At 35.3% G+C, this 18,944-nt stretch overlaps 1 protein-coding gene and 1 pseudogene across 1 annotated transcript; one reads left to right on the forward strand and one right to left on the reverse strand.

Moving 5' to 3' along the window:
• Window positions 1-5,099: 5,099 nt before the first annotated feature.
• Window positions 5,100-7,554, reverse strand: LOC149573301 (uncharacterized). The gene is made up of 2 exons (XM_089815937.1): window positions 5,730-7,554; window positions 5,100-5,524 (listed from the first exon to the last, which is right to left on the reverse strand). The coding sequence occupies exons 1-2, from the start codon at window positions 7,552-7,554 to the stop codon at window positions 5,100-5,102; spliced, it is 2,250 nt and encodes a 749-aa protein (XP_089672063.1).
• A 3,632-nt stretch (window positions 7,555-11,186) lies between these two features.
• Window positions 11,187-18,944, forward strand: part of LOC149573302 (delta(24)-sterol reductase pseudogene) — a 90,097-nt pseudogene continuing 82,339 nt past the window's right edge.

The raw sequence follows: 18,944 nt of genomic DNA on the forward strand, positions 1-18,944 counted from the left end.
TTTAATTATCCAATAATGAGGTGATATCATTTTGCAAGAGTCTCTTGAAAAGTGTTTTAAGAGGTTCTCCTAGGGGTGTAAATTCACACTTAGGTCTTAGTACCTAGGGTCTATCTTTGAATATGTTTCCATTTATTCTTGCATGTTACTCATTAGATTGAAAATAGTTTTTGTAGTTATATTTTTTTATATCTTTTCTTGAGTTAGCTCCATATTTAGTGTCTTTGTATAAGGACATTTCTTATTTATTGATCATGAAATCCTCTATTTGTATAACATGTTTGACCATGTCAACAAATGAAATGGCCCTTTTAGTTTTATTTTATAGTTTAATTTAGGAATGATGATATTGGCAAAGATATCCACTCTTTCATCTTCATGGATTTACGAGGAGTATCTAGAATATACCTGCCTCCATCTCTGAAGGAAGGTCACAAAAGCTATCATATTCTCTATTTGGTATTACAAATATCCATCATTGTTATAAGATTTTGTATGTTATAGGAGTATTGTCATATGAATAGTTTTGCAAGTTCATTAAATTTTTTAATTCTAGAAGGTAATCTGAAAAACCATTTCAACGCTTCTTCACTCAAACTTCATGAAAACAAACCCCTAGGGTATGATTGATCATGCATGAAGTCTATGGATAAATCATAAAAATCTCTAATATAATCTTGGGGATTAGAGGTACCAAAGTACTTATCATATTTTGTTATTTCCACTCCTTTAGGAAAAGGAGGCATAGACATATTCTTGTCAGAGGGGAATGAAAAAATGACATCTAATGAATACTTTATCCCTCTCTTTCATCATTTATTGCATATGAGTTTTCATGACTTGCAATTATTTGGTGGGAAGAGACATAGGAGTATCTTCCTCCTTAATTATAATAGTTTCTACATCAAAGTAGGGTGGATGTTTAGATCCTTCAAGAGTGAGTTCAAGGAAGTACCTTTCCTTCTCTCTTTTCTATCAATAAGTCCACCATCTTCAAGAAATCATTTTCTATTTGACATTTTTCAATAACAGGAGGTTCTATTTTAGTTGAATCGCCTAATGAACCTCTAGGCATAGTGTTATCATTTTGATTTCTAGAGGCCCTTAGAAGGTCCTCATTCTCTCGATTGTGTTCATACATGTTTTAATTAGATTATGTACTGATATATCAATTTTTCCTTCTTACCATTGTAGATGTTTTCTCTGGGTGATAAACTCAAGTTTAGGAGATGAGTTGTCAAATATTCAATCTACAAATTATTCTTGGAACAATGGCTTAAATTCATTCTTATAATTTCTTATAGCATTCATTTTATGAAAGGATATTATATTTTTGATGAAGATCATAATGACTTGTCACTAGATGAAGAGAATGTCAAAATCTAGGTAGGGCTCTTACTTGTTCTATATCTCTCAATAGATAGTTTTATTGTACTTATAGTTTGAACATGCATTAAGATGTATAGTAGTAGTAGGATACAATCAAGATTGTGTCTAAGTTTCATCTTAGTTGGATGATGATGATAACAATAGGGTGAAGCACAACAAGGTACAAGTTGTTAAAAGTGATGGCTAAATAGTTGAGATGGTGACTTTCGCATAAACACGTGTGACAACATAGTAAACAATAACAGGTTGGTGGAAGATGCAAGCCTAGTTTGTGTACAAATCAATATTTTGATTAGATTTTAGTTGAAAGTTTCAATTTTAGATTTTATTATTTTGACCTAGAAAATGATCAAAGCAAATACAAGACCAAACTGGACAAATTTCACTCCTTGTTTTGTAATTTTCCTATAGGCTCTTATGAGTAAATGTAGTCCCAAATGACACAATGAAAGGCTCGTACGACAAAATGCCAGGTCCATATGGCATAAATGCAAATTTTGGAAGTAATTCAACATATACTTGTATTCATCAAGACATCACAAGGGTCACTAGATAACAATATAGGGGTTTCCATACAACAAAATAGAGACAACGGGTTCTAAAATCATGACTTGTATAGGTTTTCTCAACAAACCGGACAACAATTTAGTAGAATTTCTAAATTTCTTAGTTTGCAAGGCAAATTTTGATAGTATCAAGAAAACAACAAGATAAACAAAGTTTGCCTAACAAGCTGAGATGAATCTAAAAATGAAATTGTCAAATAAGATAAATAATAATAGTTAACTTAATTATGCATAAATGAAAAAGGCAAGTTAACTAAATCATGCAGAAATTCTAAAATGGGATAAGATGTTGACTAGGCTCTATTAATTAGATGGATCAGTTAACTCCCCTATCTTCTAAAAAAACACTAATTCGAAAAAGTGAACTATGCTTCACCTCCCAAGGTATTTGATCAACAAGAGGTATTTGAACTCAGCTTTAACTCAACCTTTGGGCCTATAAATTCAGGTCTTCAATCCCTCATCTCCCATCTGCAATTGAAGAGTAAAGTTATCATGCTCGATTTTCTTTAGATTTATTATGGATCAATTTTTCAGCATCAATTATTGTTCATTTAGCTTGAATTAGCATTTCATCAAGATTAATCTTGCCTATTATATTAGTATTTCTTATTTAGATTAAATTCTTATTATTTGCATAAAAAATACAAAAAAGAAAGATTGATTTATATTTATTCTAAATCCTTCCTTTCAATAGTGTATAGTCACTGATTAGCTAGAAATCTAAGAGTAGTTCATAATCTCTTTGAATAGAAGGCAATATGTCAATTTATCATATTTTTACATAACTGTTTATTGGATTATGTGATTAATCTAACCATGAATCTAATGACTTAGTTGCAGGTACCATATTTCACACACACAAGTTGCAATAAAATTATTCTTTTTGTGCATGTGGATGCATTTAAGTTTCAATCATAACAACCTCACCTAAATATGAGAGCTTGGCTACTTTATTTAGAATGTAAATATGGAAATTGTATTTAATCAAAAGGAGGGATATAACTAACTAAAAAGTAAACATTGTGGACACACTTTTACCTATTGTGAATTTCATCCCTAATAAGTACAGTGAAATCTAATAATTAGGTCGAATCTATTTTTCTAACTTGAACCATTTGAAAGGAATATATGTGTTTTAAATTTGGATATCCTAGAATTAATCCAAATCATATTATAATTTATACTTGCAATTAATTTTTATAATAATATTATTTAATCCTTAAAAAAATAAAAATGTTGTTTAGGAACTTTCACCTTTCTATTACTAAATCTCATTATTTTTAATTCATTTAGCTTATTTGAAGTTTTAATGGAAGGAAAAAAATTCAATTAGATATTTTAGAATCAAGTAAAATTAAAAAATATTAGAAAATATTTTTTTCATCCACTAATTGATCCAATATATGAGACTATTCTAAAGATAATTGTCTTCTATCCACAATATTCCAACACTACATTTAATCATTTGTCTAGTTGACTAGACAATCTACTAATCACATTCCACAAAGTTTAATAACTAAACCTAAGAGCCAACAAACATTACATTACCTAGCACAACCACTTGAACATTAGATACACAAATACTTGTGTTCAAGAACTATGTATAAATATCATGCCAACTCGCCAATACTAGTCTAATTAGGTTTCCTTAAAAAAACATCAATATTAATTTCCATAACTTGTTGAGAGATAAGAATTCAACAACCCTTACAATTTATCTTTCATTAAACATTATTATTTTTAATTAATTTTGAATTTTACGTTTAACTACCTACTTCTAATAAACCTTAGATAATAAATTACTCACAATAATTAAAATGTTAAAATGTATATTTTCAAAGTTTTCCCTTTTATTTTTATATTGCAAAATTCTGGAATGCGAGGGAATATGGTGGGAAGGTAAAAATTTAAAGGGTTTTTGTGAAAAACCCCAAAAAGAATCAATGCCACATTCAAGGTGGCCATTTCATAATGAAACTTATTTTCAAGTGAAGCGTTTTCCCCCAAAACAATTCAGACATCTTTGTGCCTTTACCCAGCATGATCGTTTGCGCTAATATGGGACCCTATCCATGTATCTCTGCTATACTAATGTCTTTCATGGAAATTCTCATGGAAACTCACGCCTTTCATGTGTTTCAGTAAAGAAGCTAATGTTGGAAGCATCGCTCATGTTTCACACTCTATTATGATGAAGAGCAAAGCAAGCCAAAACAAGAAATGTGAAGGGTGCTTAATAATGTCACTTGTTTCAGTAAAGAATATATTATCATCAGCATCAATGATTTCTTAGACGGAAATGGCTATCCAGTTTCTATAAGATGTAGATGGTATCTATTATGATGTATGAAGGGTATGGATACTTATTCATAGAAATAGAAAGGGTTGGATAGCCATTTCTGTCTTATTTTGTATTGAAATGCAGATGAAGCATACAGGAGGATGAACAATCCCAGCATCAATTAGGGCCTGACCATCTACCTGTACCTTTCCATGACACTGAAGGAATGTTCTTCCATTATGAATTACAGCCCGTTTATTAAATTTCTCAGGCTCTTATGACTTGAATTCTCGCCCTTCTAAGTTCATCATTCTAGGGGTATATCAAGTTCTAATCATTAAGAACTGCTGGAGAATAAATGATTTTCTTGGCTTGCAAAACATTAAACCTACTCTCTAATGATTTGAATTACAGGATCAAGAAGAAGTACCCAACTTTTCAGTTCTCAATTGTTAGACATGTCATCCATTCAAATTCTTGCCATTAAATTATAATTACCTTACCCAATAATGATAATTGAAAATTTCTAATGACAAGATTTTTCTGGGTACGTGGAATGCTCTACATTTGCAGATACTCAATAGAAAATGCATCCCATTGTAGTTCTTCCAAAATGGTCATTTGAAATATTATTGCTTCAATATAACATAACTCGAAACCCTTAAAAACATATTCAAGGCTTGAAACACAGTTCACATTTTTACACGGTAAACTCTATTCAATGCACCAATTACTGTTACCTTATCTGGTGCAGGGCAATTGACATGACAATACACTAACACATTTATACTTGGGAGCCCAAAATATGATTAACAAGCAACGATCGCTAGCAGGCTTATGACTACCTAACAATTACTAACTTATGAGTTTAAAATGGGACAAGCTGCTTCCTTTTGTGCACAATCCTTAGCAGTAGCATCCAACTCTTCCATTAATGCCTTGGCTTTTCCTGCCGTATATAGTGCTCTCCCCAATTTATCTTCTTCTGCATTTCTTGCCCATTTTTTGGAGTTGATAATCAAGGCAGATTTTGTTTTGTGTAGGCAAGCACATATGATGTCTGCCAGTAAACATTCTATCTCTTTTAACAGTACATTTATATCCATATTAAACTTACAGTCAATACTTTCACATAATCTGTAAACTGCTGTGGCTGCTGCTACTTCCTTCCAAGCTATGGAATCATTACCTAAATTGACTGATTGCATAGGGATGCCGATCTCTTCCATTTCATAAATGTTTGCATCCGTTTCCCAATCTTCCACCATATTTTGTTGGTGTTGATCTGCATATAATTGAAAGAGTGCCACAATATAGCTAGTTAGAAAATACGTAAATTGACAGTTTTAGTGGAACATATACCCTGATCGGTAGTTTTTTTAATACAAAAAGGACCACCATGCATTCTATTCTATACTACTCTAGTTAACAAACTCCTTTATTTTCTCTATTTCTTCTGGGGAACTTTACAAGGGCAGAAGGATTGTTACCTCGAAGTTTATGGCCTGTGGATAGTTCTGCCCTTTTTTCACTTTCCATCACAAGTTCTCTTATTACTGCAGCAGGACTAAAAGTAGGAGCATAAGCGAATTTGTTTGAGGGAATACTCTGTTTCAATGTGTAGAAGAGTCTATCGGCTGCATCGTCCATGATTCCACCTGCTTCTAAATCAGTCTTCTCAACAAAATCTATAACTTCCCATGCTTCAGAGTAGACCTCCAAGCAATTTTTACCGACTCGTGGGCAGAGTTTGATGCATAAACTTATCAGAGACACTGCTTTCATTTTCCAAGAATGTTTGTTCAAGTCCATGAAGTACTTCTCGACCTCCAATGGTCGTGGATTCAACTTGTACAAGTACTCCAATTCAGCGGGGGTCTTTTTTATTGTCAAAAACTCAATCAGCCTTTTAGAACTTACTCCATCTTCTTCTCCATGCTTCATAAGTTGTTTAGCTTTTGCAATGTTTTTTCGATTAACCAGCCACAGGCTCCGTGGAGTCTCTCCCATCATTTGCACACCATCCAGAACCTTTTCATATTTTGGGAAATCTTTGAATGCACTTTCTATGTGGTTTGAGAACAAGATATGTATTAGTTTATCCACTATTCGGTTGTGGAAGAGCATGAGAGAAAGAGCCCAACATGTCTTACTGAATAAGGCCATCATCCACTGTATCCCCAAAAGCAAGTGCAGCAATTTACCAGGCAGCATTATTTTTATGGGTTTCATGGCTAGAAGGCCTTCTACTTTTTGGCTGAGAAATTTGGCTTCAGGGAGCTCCCTCTTTTGGGCCTTTAGCTCCTTTATATGCCTTGTCCAAAAATCCTCAATCCTGAAAATGCCATAGCAGGTTTCTCCATTGGGGTCGCTTCTCCATTTACCACAATAGCCTACTGAAGTACACCATCTCCATCCAACGACAGCCCACCCTATGAGAATGAATACACATTGCAGAACAATAGATATGAACTTGAAGCAGTCCAGTATGTTGTGGAATTGTACTCTGTGGCCTTTGTTGATCAATCCTACTGCTGATATTACAATTTGAACTGAGACTATGGTTGCTGCAGAGGAAGACAGAGCAGACTTGGCAATGATATATTCAGGAGAATAAGCATGAGCAACTATCCATGCTTTAAATACCTCATCTTCCATTGCTTGCCATGTGTACTCAACTTCCTCAGCTAGGACACACTTTGAATGATTGCAAGTGTTTTTTACCACCTTGTGACAAGGTATGGTCTTGGAAAGAATGATGGGAAATCTTTGAGCAAGGATGCCTCCAATGCCTCTGCTAGCCAAATGAGCACAGCCTAGGAGGAGAATGAGCATTATGAGGGAGATGTATACTAAGGGGGCACCATAGAGTTGAGGCTTTAGAAACACGGAGGTAACATCTTTATACAACTCATAAAACATGTGGACAAGGATAGTTAGTGACAAAACAATCAAATTGGGCCACAAGCTTTCTGATCCAGGAGAAGCCATTCCTGGCAGTAGATATGCTACTGTCACACACACCATAACTCTGCTACTATGGACCATCCACAAATCATTCCCAATGATATTATCTTGCTGATTTTCTAATGTCTCTATGACTGATTCATCCCTGTCACAAAGAAAGTTAAGGAAAATGACTGTAATAGCAGTGAGAGCAAAAAAATCACCAGGAACCCAGTGGGCTCTCCTCTTCCATGCTCTAACAGTATCTACTGTGATGAAGTTAATAAATGCGGCTATTACAGACAATGATACAATCATCTTTGCAATTAGATCCTTGCCCATAATGTTTCCACCGTTTACTTCAGCCATGATAATTCAAGATACATTAACTGATTAGTGCGTCGGGTTGCTTCCAAAGACAACCCTGAAATTCACAGAAGTATCAGATGGAGGAACCAGGGAACATTTGGATTCTAGGGTTTCATGATGTACTACTGGCGCAATGGTTCAAGACCAGAGGGTTTGAAAGTTTGCTAGCTTTAAGGAGGTAACCATGTTGGAGATTTACTTTTCAAAGCAAATGTCTGATACAGTCAGCTAAAGGATTAGAGAAGATTGTATTTTTCAAGAGAGACATTTGATTTAAGTCAATAATTTTTTTTTTCAAAAGTTAAGATTACAAATTTACAAGTATACTGAAATAGTTAAGTCATTTTTGCTGTAGTCATTAAGGTTCAAACATCTCTTGGACCATTGTGATTGTGGACATCGTGCTCACTGATTCGTTTCGCTTGCAGGTTGGAACCTTTTATGTTGATACAGTTGGTACTCATTCAGATCGTTATCGAGACTTGTTTGATTAATGGCTTTGCACTCCTACGAGATTACCGAATTCATGAATTTCATGATGCTGTAGTCATAAAGGTTTAAACATCCCCTGGATCATTGTGATTGTAAGCAATAATTTTTACTGATCCATTGTGCTTGTTGACTTGAACCTTTGCCCTGATACTATTAACACTCATGCCATGTGTCGAAATGACGTTCTACTTGTGACGACTTCTGACTAGGACCAGGTTAAAAGTAGATTGAAGACTAATTCCGAAAATAAGATCTATTTGTAACTTCAAGATACTTCCACCAGATCAAGAATTCCCATGTTTTGTAATAAAGCAATTCTAATTTAAAAAAAAAATTATTTTGCATATTAATCTGTATACCTATTTAAATACCCACTAAAACTGTTTACAATCTTCTTAAGCTAACCAATAGTCCTCTCCGATTACGACGTACACAAAAAAATTCTCTAATCCAACAGCTTTTACGTGGAAAGAGAATTGAATGAGTGAAACGGTTTTCTATCAAAGTGGTCTTGTCTGTTACAATAATGGTAGAAATATCAGTGATCTTGATTACAACCTGGCCATTTCAATGGTGCAATTTGAATTGACAATGTCATTGATCCATAACAAGAGCGTGATCAAATAAGTTTAATGTTAAGAAGTTGTGATTGGAAATTGGATTTCTTGTAGAAGTTGAAAACTGTGATGTTCTTGTGTGTGAGAGATGCACCATATACCATAATACAAGAGCTCATTTAACACAGTCCATATTGTGTAGTCCATCTTATCTCCACACAATATGGACTGTTTATTAAAAATAATTGAATAATACGTAGTCTAGACCTATAAAATTCTCTCAATTAAATATTCTTAGAAATATTATTGTTGGATTGTTTTATTTAAAACTATTTTGTTTTGTAACATTTTATTAGATTTGTTTTGTCATAATAACAAAAAGTCACATGTTTAACAAAAAATGGGCTGGTTGGAAGGGGGTCATCTTAGCCAAGTTGGCAAGAGTCAGCTCGTCAAAGCTACTCTTCAAAACCTCCCAACCTATGCTTTGAGTCTTTTTGGGATTCCTAGTAAGTTTGCGGATCACATGGAGAAGATCTAGAGGGACTTTCTTTGGTTTGGGTTGCAAGGCAACAAACATTTACACCTGGTGGCTTGGGATAATGTGTGTCTCCTAAAATAGAATGGTGGCTTGGGGATAAGGAAACTGCATCCTTTCAATAGAGCCCTCCAAGTTAAATAGGTTTGGAGAATCTTTTCTAGTAAAGGGGAGTGGAGGGACATTATGGAAGATAAATATCTTCCTAGACCTTCTTTCAAAAATTTTCTTTTTTGTGATTCTATTCCTTGAGGTTCTAATATTTGGAATGGTCCTCTTAGTGCTAGAGAAGTAGCTATCATAAAGGCAAAATGGTGTGTTGGGAGTGGAGAGGAAACTCTTTTTTGGTAGGATAATTGGCTGATTCAAGGGCCTCTTATAGCCATCCCTGAATTTGAGAGATGGGCATGCATTTGCATCTGGAGGGTGGGAAGATTTGCTTTTGAGTATAGACATGATCAAGGCTAGAGGGATCTGAATGTCATTTCAATGGACCTTGAACCCCTTATGAATATTCTGATCTCGGTGGTTGTTAATGAGGACCAAGATAAGATTGTTTGGGAGGATACTTTGGATGGAACCTATTCGGTGGCCTTGAGGTACCAAGCTATTATGAAGCAGGATTTGAGGCCGAAACGGGCTAAAGCTTGGTACCTTGGTCTTGCCCCAAAAAATCAATATTTTTTCTGGCTTTTACTCCATAACAAGATTCTGACTACTGACAACTTGTGCAAGAGGGGACATCCTATTCCTAATAGATGTGTCCTTTGCAAAAACTAGGCAGAGATGGTGGATCATTTGTTTATCCACTACCCATTTTCTAGAGAGGTCTAGTCTTTATCTAGTCAAGCTTTTGGAATGAGTTGGTGTACTCCTAGCTCAACTATAGACTTCTTAAGGCAGTGGGATAATTCTTGGAAAGGTTATAGTCTCCATACTATAAGCAAAAGGGATTTGCCTCATTTTGGCTAGGGTATATGGAAGGAACACAACAACAATATTTTTAGGGATGCTAACCTTACAACTAGAATAACATCTGAAATAATTCAAAATGCCCTGATGGAAAACTATATGTTTATAAAAGGAACTAACTCTTTTGCAGGTGAAAATGAGAGAACTGTTGACTCTTAGACTAAAAGAAAGGAGTGTTCCTAGTCCTTACCTCTAGAAGGTTGGCATAAGGCCAACTTTGAAGACATAGCTAAAGGAAACTCTAGAGAAGTAGGATGTGGAGGTGTGATAAGAAATAGTCAAGGGTATGGGATAGCAACGATTACTTTCTCCCTAGGTTTTCAAACAAACCATTATGTTGAGGCCAGTGTTGCCCTCCAAACTACGAAATTGGCTAAAGATGTTGGGGTCAAATATTTGTGGTTGGAGGGGGACTCTAACAACATTATCAAATGCCTAAGGGGTCATCACCAGCCAACCTAGAGTATAAAGAATATTATTGAGGAAACGAAAAATATTTTTCTTTTCTTCAATAAGGTCTTTCTATCCCATGTGTATTGTGAAGGTAACATGGTTATTAACTGGATGACAAATGAGGTTGTAAGGAGGCACACATCACAAAGATGGGCAAGTGGAGAGGTTTTGTCGGTGGACGCAAAAAGTATTATGGATCTGGAAAGGATTTAGGGGAAAATAGGCATCATTGAGGGTAATAATGGTAGTTAATGTTGTTTATATGTCGTATATTATACTGAGTGATTGACACAAGCTGATCCAGAGGTTTCAATATTGGAGAATTTACCAGCATGTTTTATGGTCGATCTTAAAGGTTTTTGGTAATTACTATATCTTTTTCTTTTTTGAAGGTGGAGACAAGTATAGGTTTGGGGAGATAAACTAGGTCTCGACTCAAGGCATCCAGAAAACTCAGAGGTGTTGCTATTCTATTTGTGACAACATGGTAGAATATAGGCATAGAAGGGAGCCAGAGGAGGAAGCAGAAAAGTGGAAGAGAGGTGTGGGAGAAATTGAAAGGAGTTATCTTGTCCTTTATTGAAAAACTTCATGGCTAGGACCTAAAGATCACTAACCTGATGGTCAAGACATGGAGAGAGGGGAAAGTAAAGATTGAAGGGGTGGACTTTCAGATCAATGAAGATGTTATTGCTGAGGTGATTAACTTCCCAAACCAGGGCATTAAATTATTTAGGGACAAGAAAATTTCCTTGAATGCGGTTAAGGATTCGAAGGAAATGAAGGAGCTTGTGAAGACGGGTGCCTATTACAGGCCTACATCTATTAAGAAGTTATGGAGGTTTGTCCTGAGGGAAATTATATCCTATATCACACTTGATACTAGGTTTGATAGGATTCGAACCCACCATTTCATTATCCTTAATCATTTTAGGTATGGTACCAAGATTTCCATCCCCTACTATCTATTTTTCTCTGCTAATAAGAGTATAATGGACTGTAAGAAATTTTTTTATTGTAACCCTGTCATCCATGAGGGTTTATTACTACTCATATATGAGCATTTTTAAAGCTTAAACTCGTCAAAGGGTTGTTTCCTAGAAGGCGGTTTCTTTTGAGGACACAGAAAGCTCTTACATCCCTTCAGACACAGAGGATAGTGTAGGTATACACTTGGAAGAAGAAGAGGAGGTGGCAAAAATCATGAAGGATATGGGTATAAAGAAGAATAAAAAGAATCTAGGGAGAGGCTCAGAGAAAAGGATAAAACAAAAGGAAGAGTTAGAGGAAGAGTATAATGATGAGGAAGAGGGGATGGACTTGGATAGGGAAGGAAACATGAGAGAGGATGGACCTAACAGGGCTCAGGTAGCTAGGAAGGAGGCAAGCTCAGTCAAAAGGAAAAGACAGGGCAATGAGGAGGTTGAGATGGATCAGGGCAAGGGTAAGGAGAGTATTTCTAAAGCTTAGGGAGAAAGGAAGGAGGATGAGGGCGTGGTTAAACCAATGGCTTCTCTAGACAAAAAGGGTAGAAAAACTAGTTGGAGGAATTTCCATGCAGGTACAACCAAGATAGGGCTTGTCAGAGAACACATAAACCTGGAGGTGCTCGAGGGTAGGGATGGAGAAATTTAGCTAGAAGAGCTTATTGATCCTGGACTAGTTATTCTAAGTGACAATGCACGTGAGACGGGTATGAATTTCCTAAACAATGCCAGAAATAGACTGATGGACAATTTTTGGTCCTTAAAATGGATATTTCACAAAATTGAGGAAATAAAGTATAGATTGCAAGGATAGGATAAGCTAGTTAGGGTGGGAGAGAATGTCAAAATTGACAAACTAGAAGCTAGGGTTTCAAAGATCAAAAAAAGAGTGGAAAGGATGGAGACTACGCTTCATAGCTCGACTAATTAGAGCCTTAACATTATGAAAGGTCTAAATGAAAACATCATTCAACTGCATGGGATGATGGAGGAGAATAAAAAGGGTAAGGAGGAAAAGGACATGGACAGGACCAAGGTGACTGAGGAGAAGGAATCCTCGCAAGAGGAGAGCCTGAGCATAAAGAGTAGAGTGGAAAAGAGAAAAGAGGGAGGAGTTGACTTCTCAGGATGATAGTCACGCAAAGATAGACAAGACCGAGGCCAAGGAAGAGATTGAGTTAAAGAAAAAGGAGATAGCTAAAGAAGATCTCCTCCCCTTGTCACTCTTCCAGGTTTTTGTTGTTTTCTTGGCTTTTTCTTTTGTTGGTTGGTTAGGCATGACTTATTGTTTTTTCTATTTCTTAGTAGCTAGACATGAACACTTAGTTTATTTTATGTTGTTAACTGGTGGGTTTTAGGAACCCCTGTAAAAAACCTATTTTACTTAATCAAAAACAAAAAGTCACATGGTCAAATTTACAAATGTGACAACAATCAATATAGACTATGTGAGTCTTATAGTTTAAATCAATAATTTTAATTAGCTAAATAGTTTTTGATTAGATGAAAACAAGGTTTGAAGGGGCCTTGAAACCCTTTATATCTTAGAACAAGAGATATAATCCATTAAAGTCCAAAGATAGAAACATAGACAAACATGAAACATGCATGGAAAAGGACAAAAGTCAACCAGACATTGGGACAACACAAAGACAACCAACAATACCAAAGGACTAGACATAAAGGACATGACACAACAACACTAACTCAAACACTTCAGTGACTTCACTACCTCAAGCTCTAGCTTCTCCATTTCCATAGCAATCTTCTCTAGCTCTTTAACTTCATTTGATGGGGGTGACTCCTTCTTGGTATGCGCTTTGGTCCTCTTGATGGGCCCAACTTGCAAGTCTATGGGGAAATCATTTTCATCATAAACATGCACAAAAGCATTGTATAGGGAGGATTTATCCAATATGTTGAGGAGAATCTTGATGTTTTCATTTGAAGTTTTGGTCAACAATATTTTTGAGGATGGCTTCAATTCTACCAGTCTTTCCTTTTAAATCCAATACCCTATCCTCCAAAGCTTTAAGACCCTCATTGGCCATCTCCTTCCTACAAGCACCACTTGTTCCTATTTGTCATGTTAACCTCGTCATCCAAATCCTTAGCAATACCAACCACATTTTGCATCTCAAATCTACCCTCCAGAGCCTTGATTTTGAGATGAACCTCCTTAAGTTCATGGAAAAACCATTTAATGACCCTATATTGATCCAAGATCTTGTTCCTTGTAGCCAAAAGGACAGTAAGCCCTCTTTCCCTATTAGCATCTCTAAGAATCAACATGGAGAGGTCAATCAATTGATCCAAATTCACATCTCCCATCTCCTTACCCTTAACCATTCAATTAATTTTCTAACTTGGGACCCTAATCCCCAAATCCTCCAAACACAACCCCCCTATACTCTCTCTCCTAAGCTAAATCCTAAGATGGTCCACTTGAAGCAAAAATATATTGACAGTAGCAAGGTAGTTGTGGTTGGAAGGTAATGAAGCCCTCTCAATGTTATCCTTACCTTTCAACACTTTCTAATCGGGAGCCATATTTTTATTCTTACCATGTGTCTCAAGTTTCTCCCTATCCTGTATCCATTTCATCACTATCCTCATTATAATCTTTTTCTATCAACACATCCCCCTTGATCATTCTTCTTTTCTTCCCCACAATATTGGTTCAGGTCTTTTTAGGTATTTTACCTTTTCCTTTCTTCTTAGCACTATTTTCCTCTTCATAATCTATCTTTGAACCCTCGTTCAACTATGTGTCAGAGAAATTCTCATCATCAAAGGAAAACAAACTTCTATTTCCTCACAAGATTAGGGGCTTTTTTAATATTTAGACCAAAAAAAGGTAGTCTTAATATGTTCATAAGTTAGAACCATTAGGCCATCATGTAGAGGGGGATTAGTAACTTCCTAAGAGTAGATACCCTAGATGCTAGCATTGAGAGAGGTGAATAAGTAGAAAGAAAACAAAACTTTCCTATTATGTTGAAAACATGATTCAAAAGAATGAAGTGATAGAAATAAACTCTTAAAAAATGATCATCCAACATAATGTAGTACATTATCGCCCTCAACACTGTTGGGACTCAAAATTGAAGCACTAATTTTGAGTACCATTCTAAAAATTAAGTCAAATATTTGAGCCCCTATAAGAACTTTTTTCATGCATATGTACCCGGTCATCATTTTGAGGCCTATATTGTGTTTCATGAGTTTAACACCTTTCATTTAGTATATGTATGAATCCTATGATGATAAGTTTTCATTCTGAATCATTCTGTAAAGCGTCATTTTGAGCATTGCTTAAATTTGTAGTTTTTCCGAAGTGTCAAACAATGACAAGAAGCCTTGTTGGCAATTGAATATATTGTACCCAATTAAGTTTCAAGACTCACCACTTTGGGGATATTTGGTATGCATATCAGAGAATGTATGTTTCAGATTTCAAGTCATTTGATATGTTTTGACTAAGTTTTGAATCTCTCAAAATTAGTTATTTACTGTTATCATGTTGATGCATATTGTTCAGAATTTTGAGAAGCCCTATTTGACCAGTTATAACTTTGACCCAATTGATTGAAATGAAAAGATTTTTTTCACAGTGCATTCTAGGGCTAGAGACATGCTATATTCTAGATTAGATCCTATGGTGAGTCCGTTTGACTAGTTTTCAAACGTGATTCCAAATGCAAATTTTGAAGTTTTATTAGTGTCTAAAAGTGTAGATTGATTGGTAGCCTTGTTCGAGATGTCATAACTTTGAAACCATAATTGTTTGAGCCAAATGGATTGTACTACTATGTTATACTCCAAAAATACTTGAAGTGTGCTATTTTTCAAGTCTTGACAAATCCTTCTGCACACTTTCCTAGGTTCATTCCGTTTGTGAAAATCATTATTCTGCTAGTGTTCCCAGTTTTGCAATTCTAAGAACCCAACTTTGACTGCTTGCCAAATTTTCTCAGTTATTCCTCATGAGCCCAAATCATAGATTTATACTCTCCACATGATAGTAAAGGCTCCCAAGTGATCATATGACCTATTTTCAAAGCCAAAAGTGAACGCACTTTATTATTTTCTAACATATTTGATTGCAAGTAGTTTGAAAAACACAATTTTGACTGTTAATAGCTTTTGATTGAACGTTCGTCATGAAGCAATATTTTGTACACTAAAAGAGTATATACCATAGAATATGAATGTAAGGTTTTAGAGACTGGTTGTTTGATTTAGTTATTTTTTTATGCCAGTTCCAGAGCCTTCTAACACTAAATGGGTAGTTCTTAGAAAGTGCTAGAAATGAGTTATGTATGATTAATCAAGAATGTCATTCTCAATCAGTATGAGGTGATTAATTGATCATTTTTAAGGACCCAATATTTTAGTTTGAATTTTTTTAAGTCAGACCCACTTTGAAGCACAACTAATTCCGTTAGATTGATATGACATTGGGAATTGAAGATGTTTTAAAAGAATGGTTATAATGGCTCTGGTCATTATAAGAACTTGATGTATGCATATTGTCATTCAAAATCAAAAGGGTATCTATTTTGAAACACATAATGAACGAAGGAACATGATACTTAATTTAACCACAAACTTGTGACATAATTGCCCAAGAATTATGAAGAATCGTATTCAAAGTATTAATGAAGTGAGTCTTGAGTCAAGAGGACAATATAAAGCTTAAATGGTGGATTGAAGCACTTGAATATATGGAAAGGAATATTAAGTTTGTCTGGCACGAGAGTGTGAGACCACATTGGTTCAGTGGCTTTTTATTTTGTGATTGGACTATTTATGTCTATATAATGTTGGTCATGGTGGAAAAATGATTACTTTCACATTGTAAGCAGAAGGAAATTGAGCATATTGGAATATTGCGAGTCAATCATTTATCAAGGTTTTCCTTAGAAGTGGCATGTTCTTTGAAACTAATGCCTAGCACTTTTCTCATGAGAGAGTAGTGGGTTTTGAGTGTTGCACACTGTGGACAGAGCTCAAATTATATTGATTTTCATTGTTGACTGTCATTAAGCCAAGAACTTCCATTATAGGCTCTTTTGCCTTATTTGTTCATGAAGACATTAGAAAAAAACAAATGGATTGCTCCAATTGTGAACACTACAAGATCTAATGACAAAGTGAAATTTAAGATGTTCTTCATCAGTAAGATGAGTTAGTGGCTGGAGGCTTGTTTTGTTTTGAAGACATTCTGTTGTGAACATCTTGTCAGTGGGATCGATCCAAAACGGAGGAATTATGTCCATTAAATTGTTTTCCAATTCTCGCATGGAACATATCGATAAATGAGAAGGCAATTGGAAAATCACTCTATGGTCATACTAGATCGACGAAAAATGTGATTGGGTTTTGATTATTAGAATATGTTTCCTCCGTTGTGCAAGCTATTTTTGCCAAATGCACAATTCAAATTGTTTACTGGTGTATGACTTAACAACAAACAAGTGATTTTTCCAATGATTAGGGTAAAGGTTGTGTTGACTTCTTGTGTGGGCAACAGGTAGCATACACATAGAAAATGTACCTTTGAAGAAGTGCATCCAATATGGAGCTCTTCCTCAAAATAGCCCACTCCAAGACGCACGTATCCAGCTTGCCTGATGACCAATTTCTTTAATGGGGATTGAAGAAGGGAGAGGATCAGCTTCTGTCTTTTGAAACTGCGGATTAGAAGGAAGCCTTTGTGTTGAGAGCATGAAGTGAAGCTCGATTGGATATTATGATCGGGTGTAGAAACATAAAAGAGGGAACTGAATGTGGAGCAGAATGTTATGCTGGAGAAAAATACATTTCTATGTCATTCACTAAAGCTTCCATTGTTAAATTGTTCTCTGGCCTACCAAAATCATTAGGATTTGGAGTAATCATCTATATTATATCCTTGAATAAAGAGTTGTTCCTAGGGCTGAGGATGTGTGTATCATAATTCAAGACCATTTAAAATGCAGAGGCAAGGATGGCTTCTTAGACTGACACAACAACAATGCCTACAAGTCAAAGGTTGAACATGTGTGGAACAAAATATCAACGCACATAGGCATGTGATTTTCAATGGATATGCAAGAGTCTTAAAAGGGGCCCTTTATGGCATTTTTCATTGGACCATGTTTGGCACTAGGATTTTTATTTAGTTTGCAACATTTTATATCCATCAAGACCTGTAAATTATAAAAGGAGTAAATATGGTAATGATATTTAAAAGTTATACCATACATCAATTCCAAGGATTTAGTTCTGAAAAGATTACATATGCATGAATAAAGATGCAAAGTGTTATTAGAAATCAAAGAATTTTTTAAAAGTTTTGCCAGCTTTTTCATGTTACTACTGAGCATGAAGAATTTCTCATGGTTGCCGAGTAAAATATTAGTGGATGCTAAGCTAACAAAATTGGTTAGTTAGGGCTGAGCTCGTAATGGTTTTCGAATGAATGCAAAGACATGTGTATGCCGAGTGAGCCAGAAATTAGTTGATGCCGAGCTTATAGCTATGTAAGAATTTTGCAAATTAATTGCAGTGTTTTAAGAGCTATTTGATTGATTTTTGCTCATTTAACATCATTTGAAATCGAGAAAGAAGATGAAGAGATAAGGCAATCTGGAGAACTTCATATAAGTGTTTGTAGGAGATTTCAATGGTTGTTCGACACTATTTCTTCAAAATTTGTAAGGTATTTACCATGTGTTGAGCTACATAGTTTTAAATTTTACAAACCCTAAATATATGTGATGGCATCTAGTTCTTTGAAAGTGAAAGGTGTAGAGGGAAAATATGTTTTAAATGTCCAGTTAATTAGAAACAAGATAAAGCAACCTATTTTAAGGCTATTCTAGATATAGCATATACACATGATCCCTCTGGTGCATTGTCTATGAAACCACCATGAGTCTTAATGATACAAGATGTCAGGAATTGTTATAATTGCAAGTTTGGAAGCATAGGTGATATGGAAATTAGAGAAGAATATGAAAGACTATGTGAAAATGGAGTATTGAAGGAAGAATACAATATTGTCAAGAAGAAAGGGTTAACTTGTGCCCTAGATTTTCCAAATGTCTTCAAAATTGAGTTGATTAGGATTGTCTTGAGTAGAATACACGATAGCTCATTATGGTTAGAGGATGGGCCAATTTAGACTACAAAGAACATTTTTTATAGGATAACAGGGTATCCAACCCTAGATCGGCCAAAGACTATGAGAAGTGAGTCAAAGGAGGTCATTGGAAAGAACACAGGAGCCATATCGAACAAAAGGGAATGACAATCGATACAATCACAAATCCCCTAATAGCTTTTGTAGTGAGGGTAATAGTACACAAGTTTTATCAATCAAGCAAATTAAATAGTGTACCTTGC

The sequence above is a fragment of the Cupressus sempervirens genome, chromosome 2 (assembly GCF_028749045.1).
Source record: "Cupressus sempervirens isolate cs-2001-9-10 chromosome 2, ASM2874904v1, whole genome shotgun sequence".
Lineage (NCBI taxonomy): Eukaryota > Viridiplantae > Streptophyta > Pinopsida > Cupressales > Cupressaceae > Cupressus > Cupressus sempervirens.

Coding starts and splice junctions, on each gene's coding strand:
- LOC149573301 (XM_089815937.1), bottom strand. CDS start 7,554: ATGGCTGAAGTAAACGGTGGAAACATTATGGGCAAGGATCTAATTGCA. Junction 5,525..5,729: donor CACAGGCCATAAACTTCGAG/GTAACAATCCTT, acceptor AATTATATGCAG/ATCAACACCAACAAAATATG.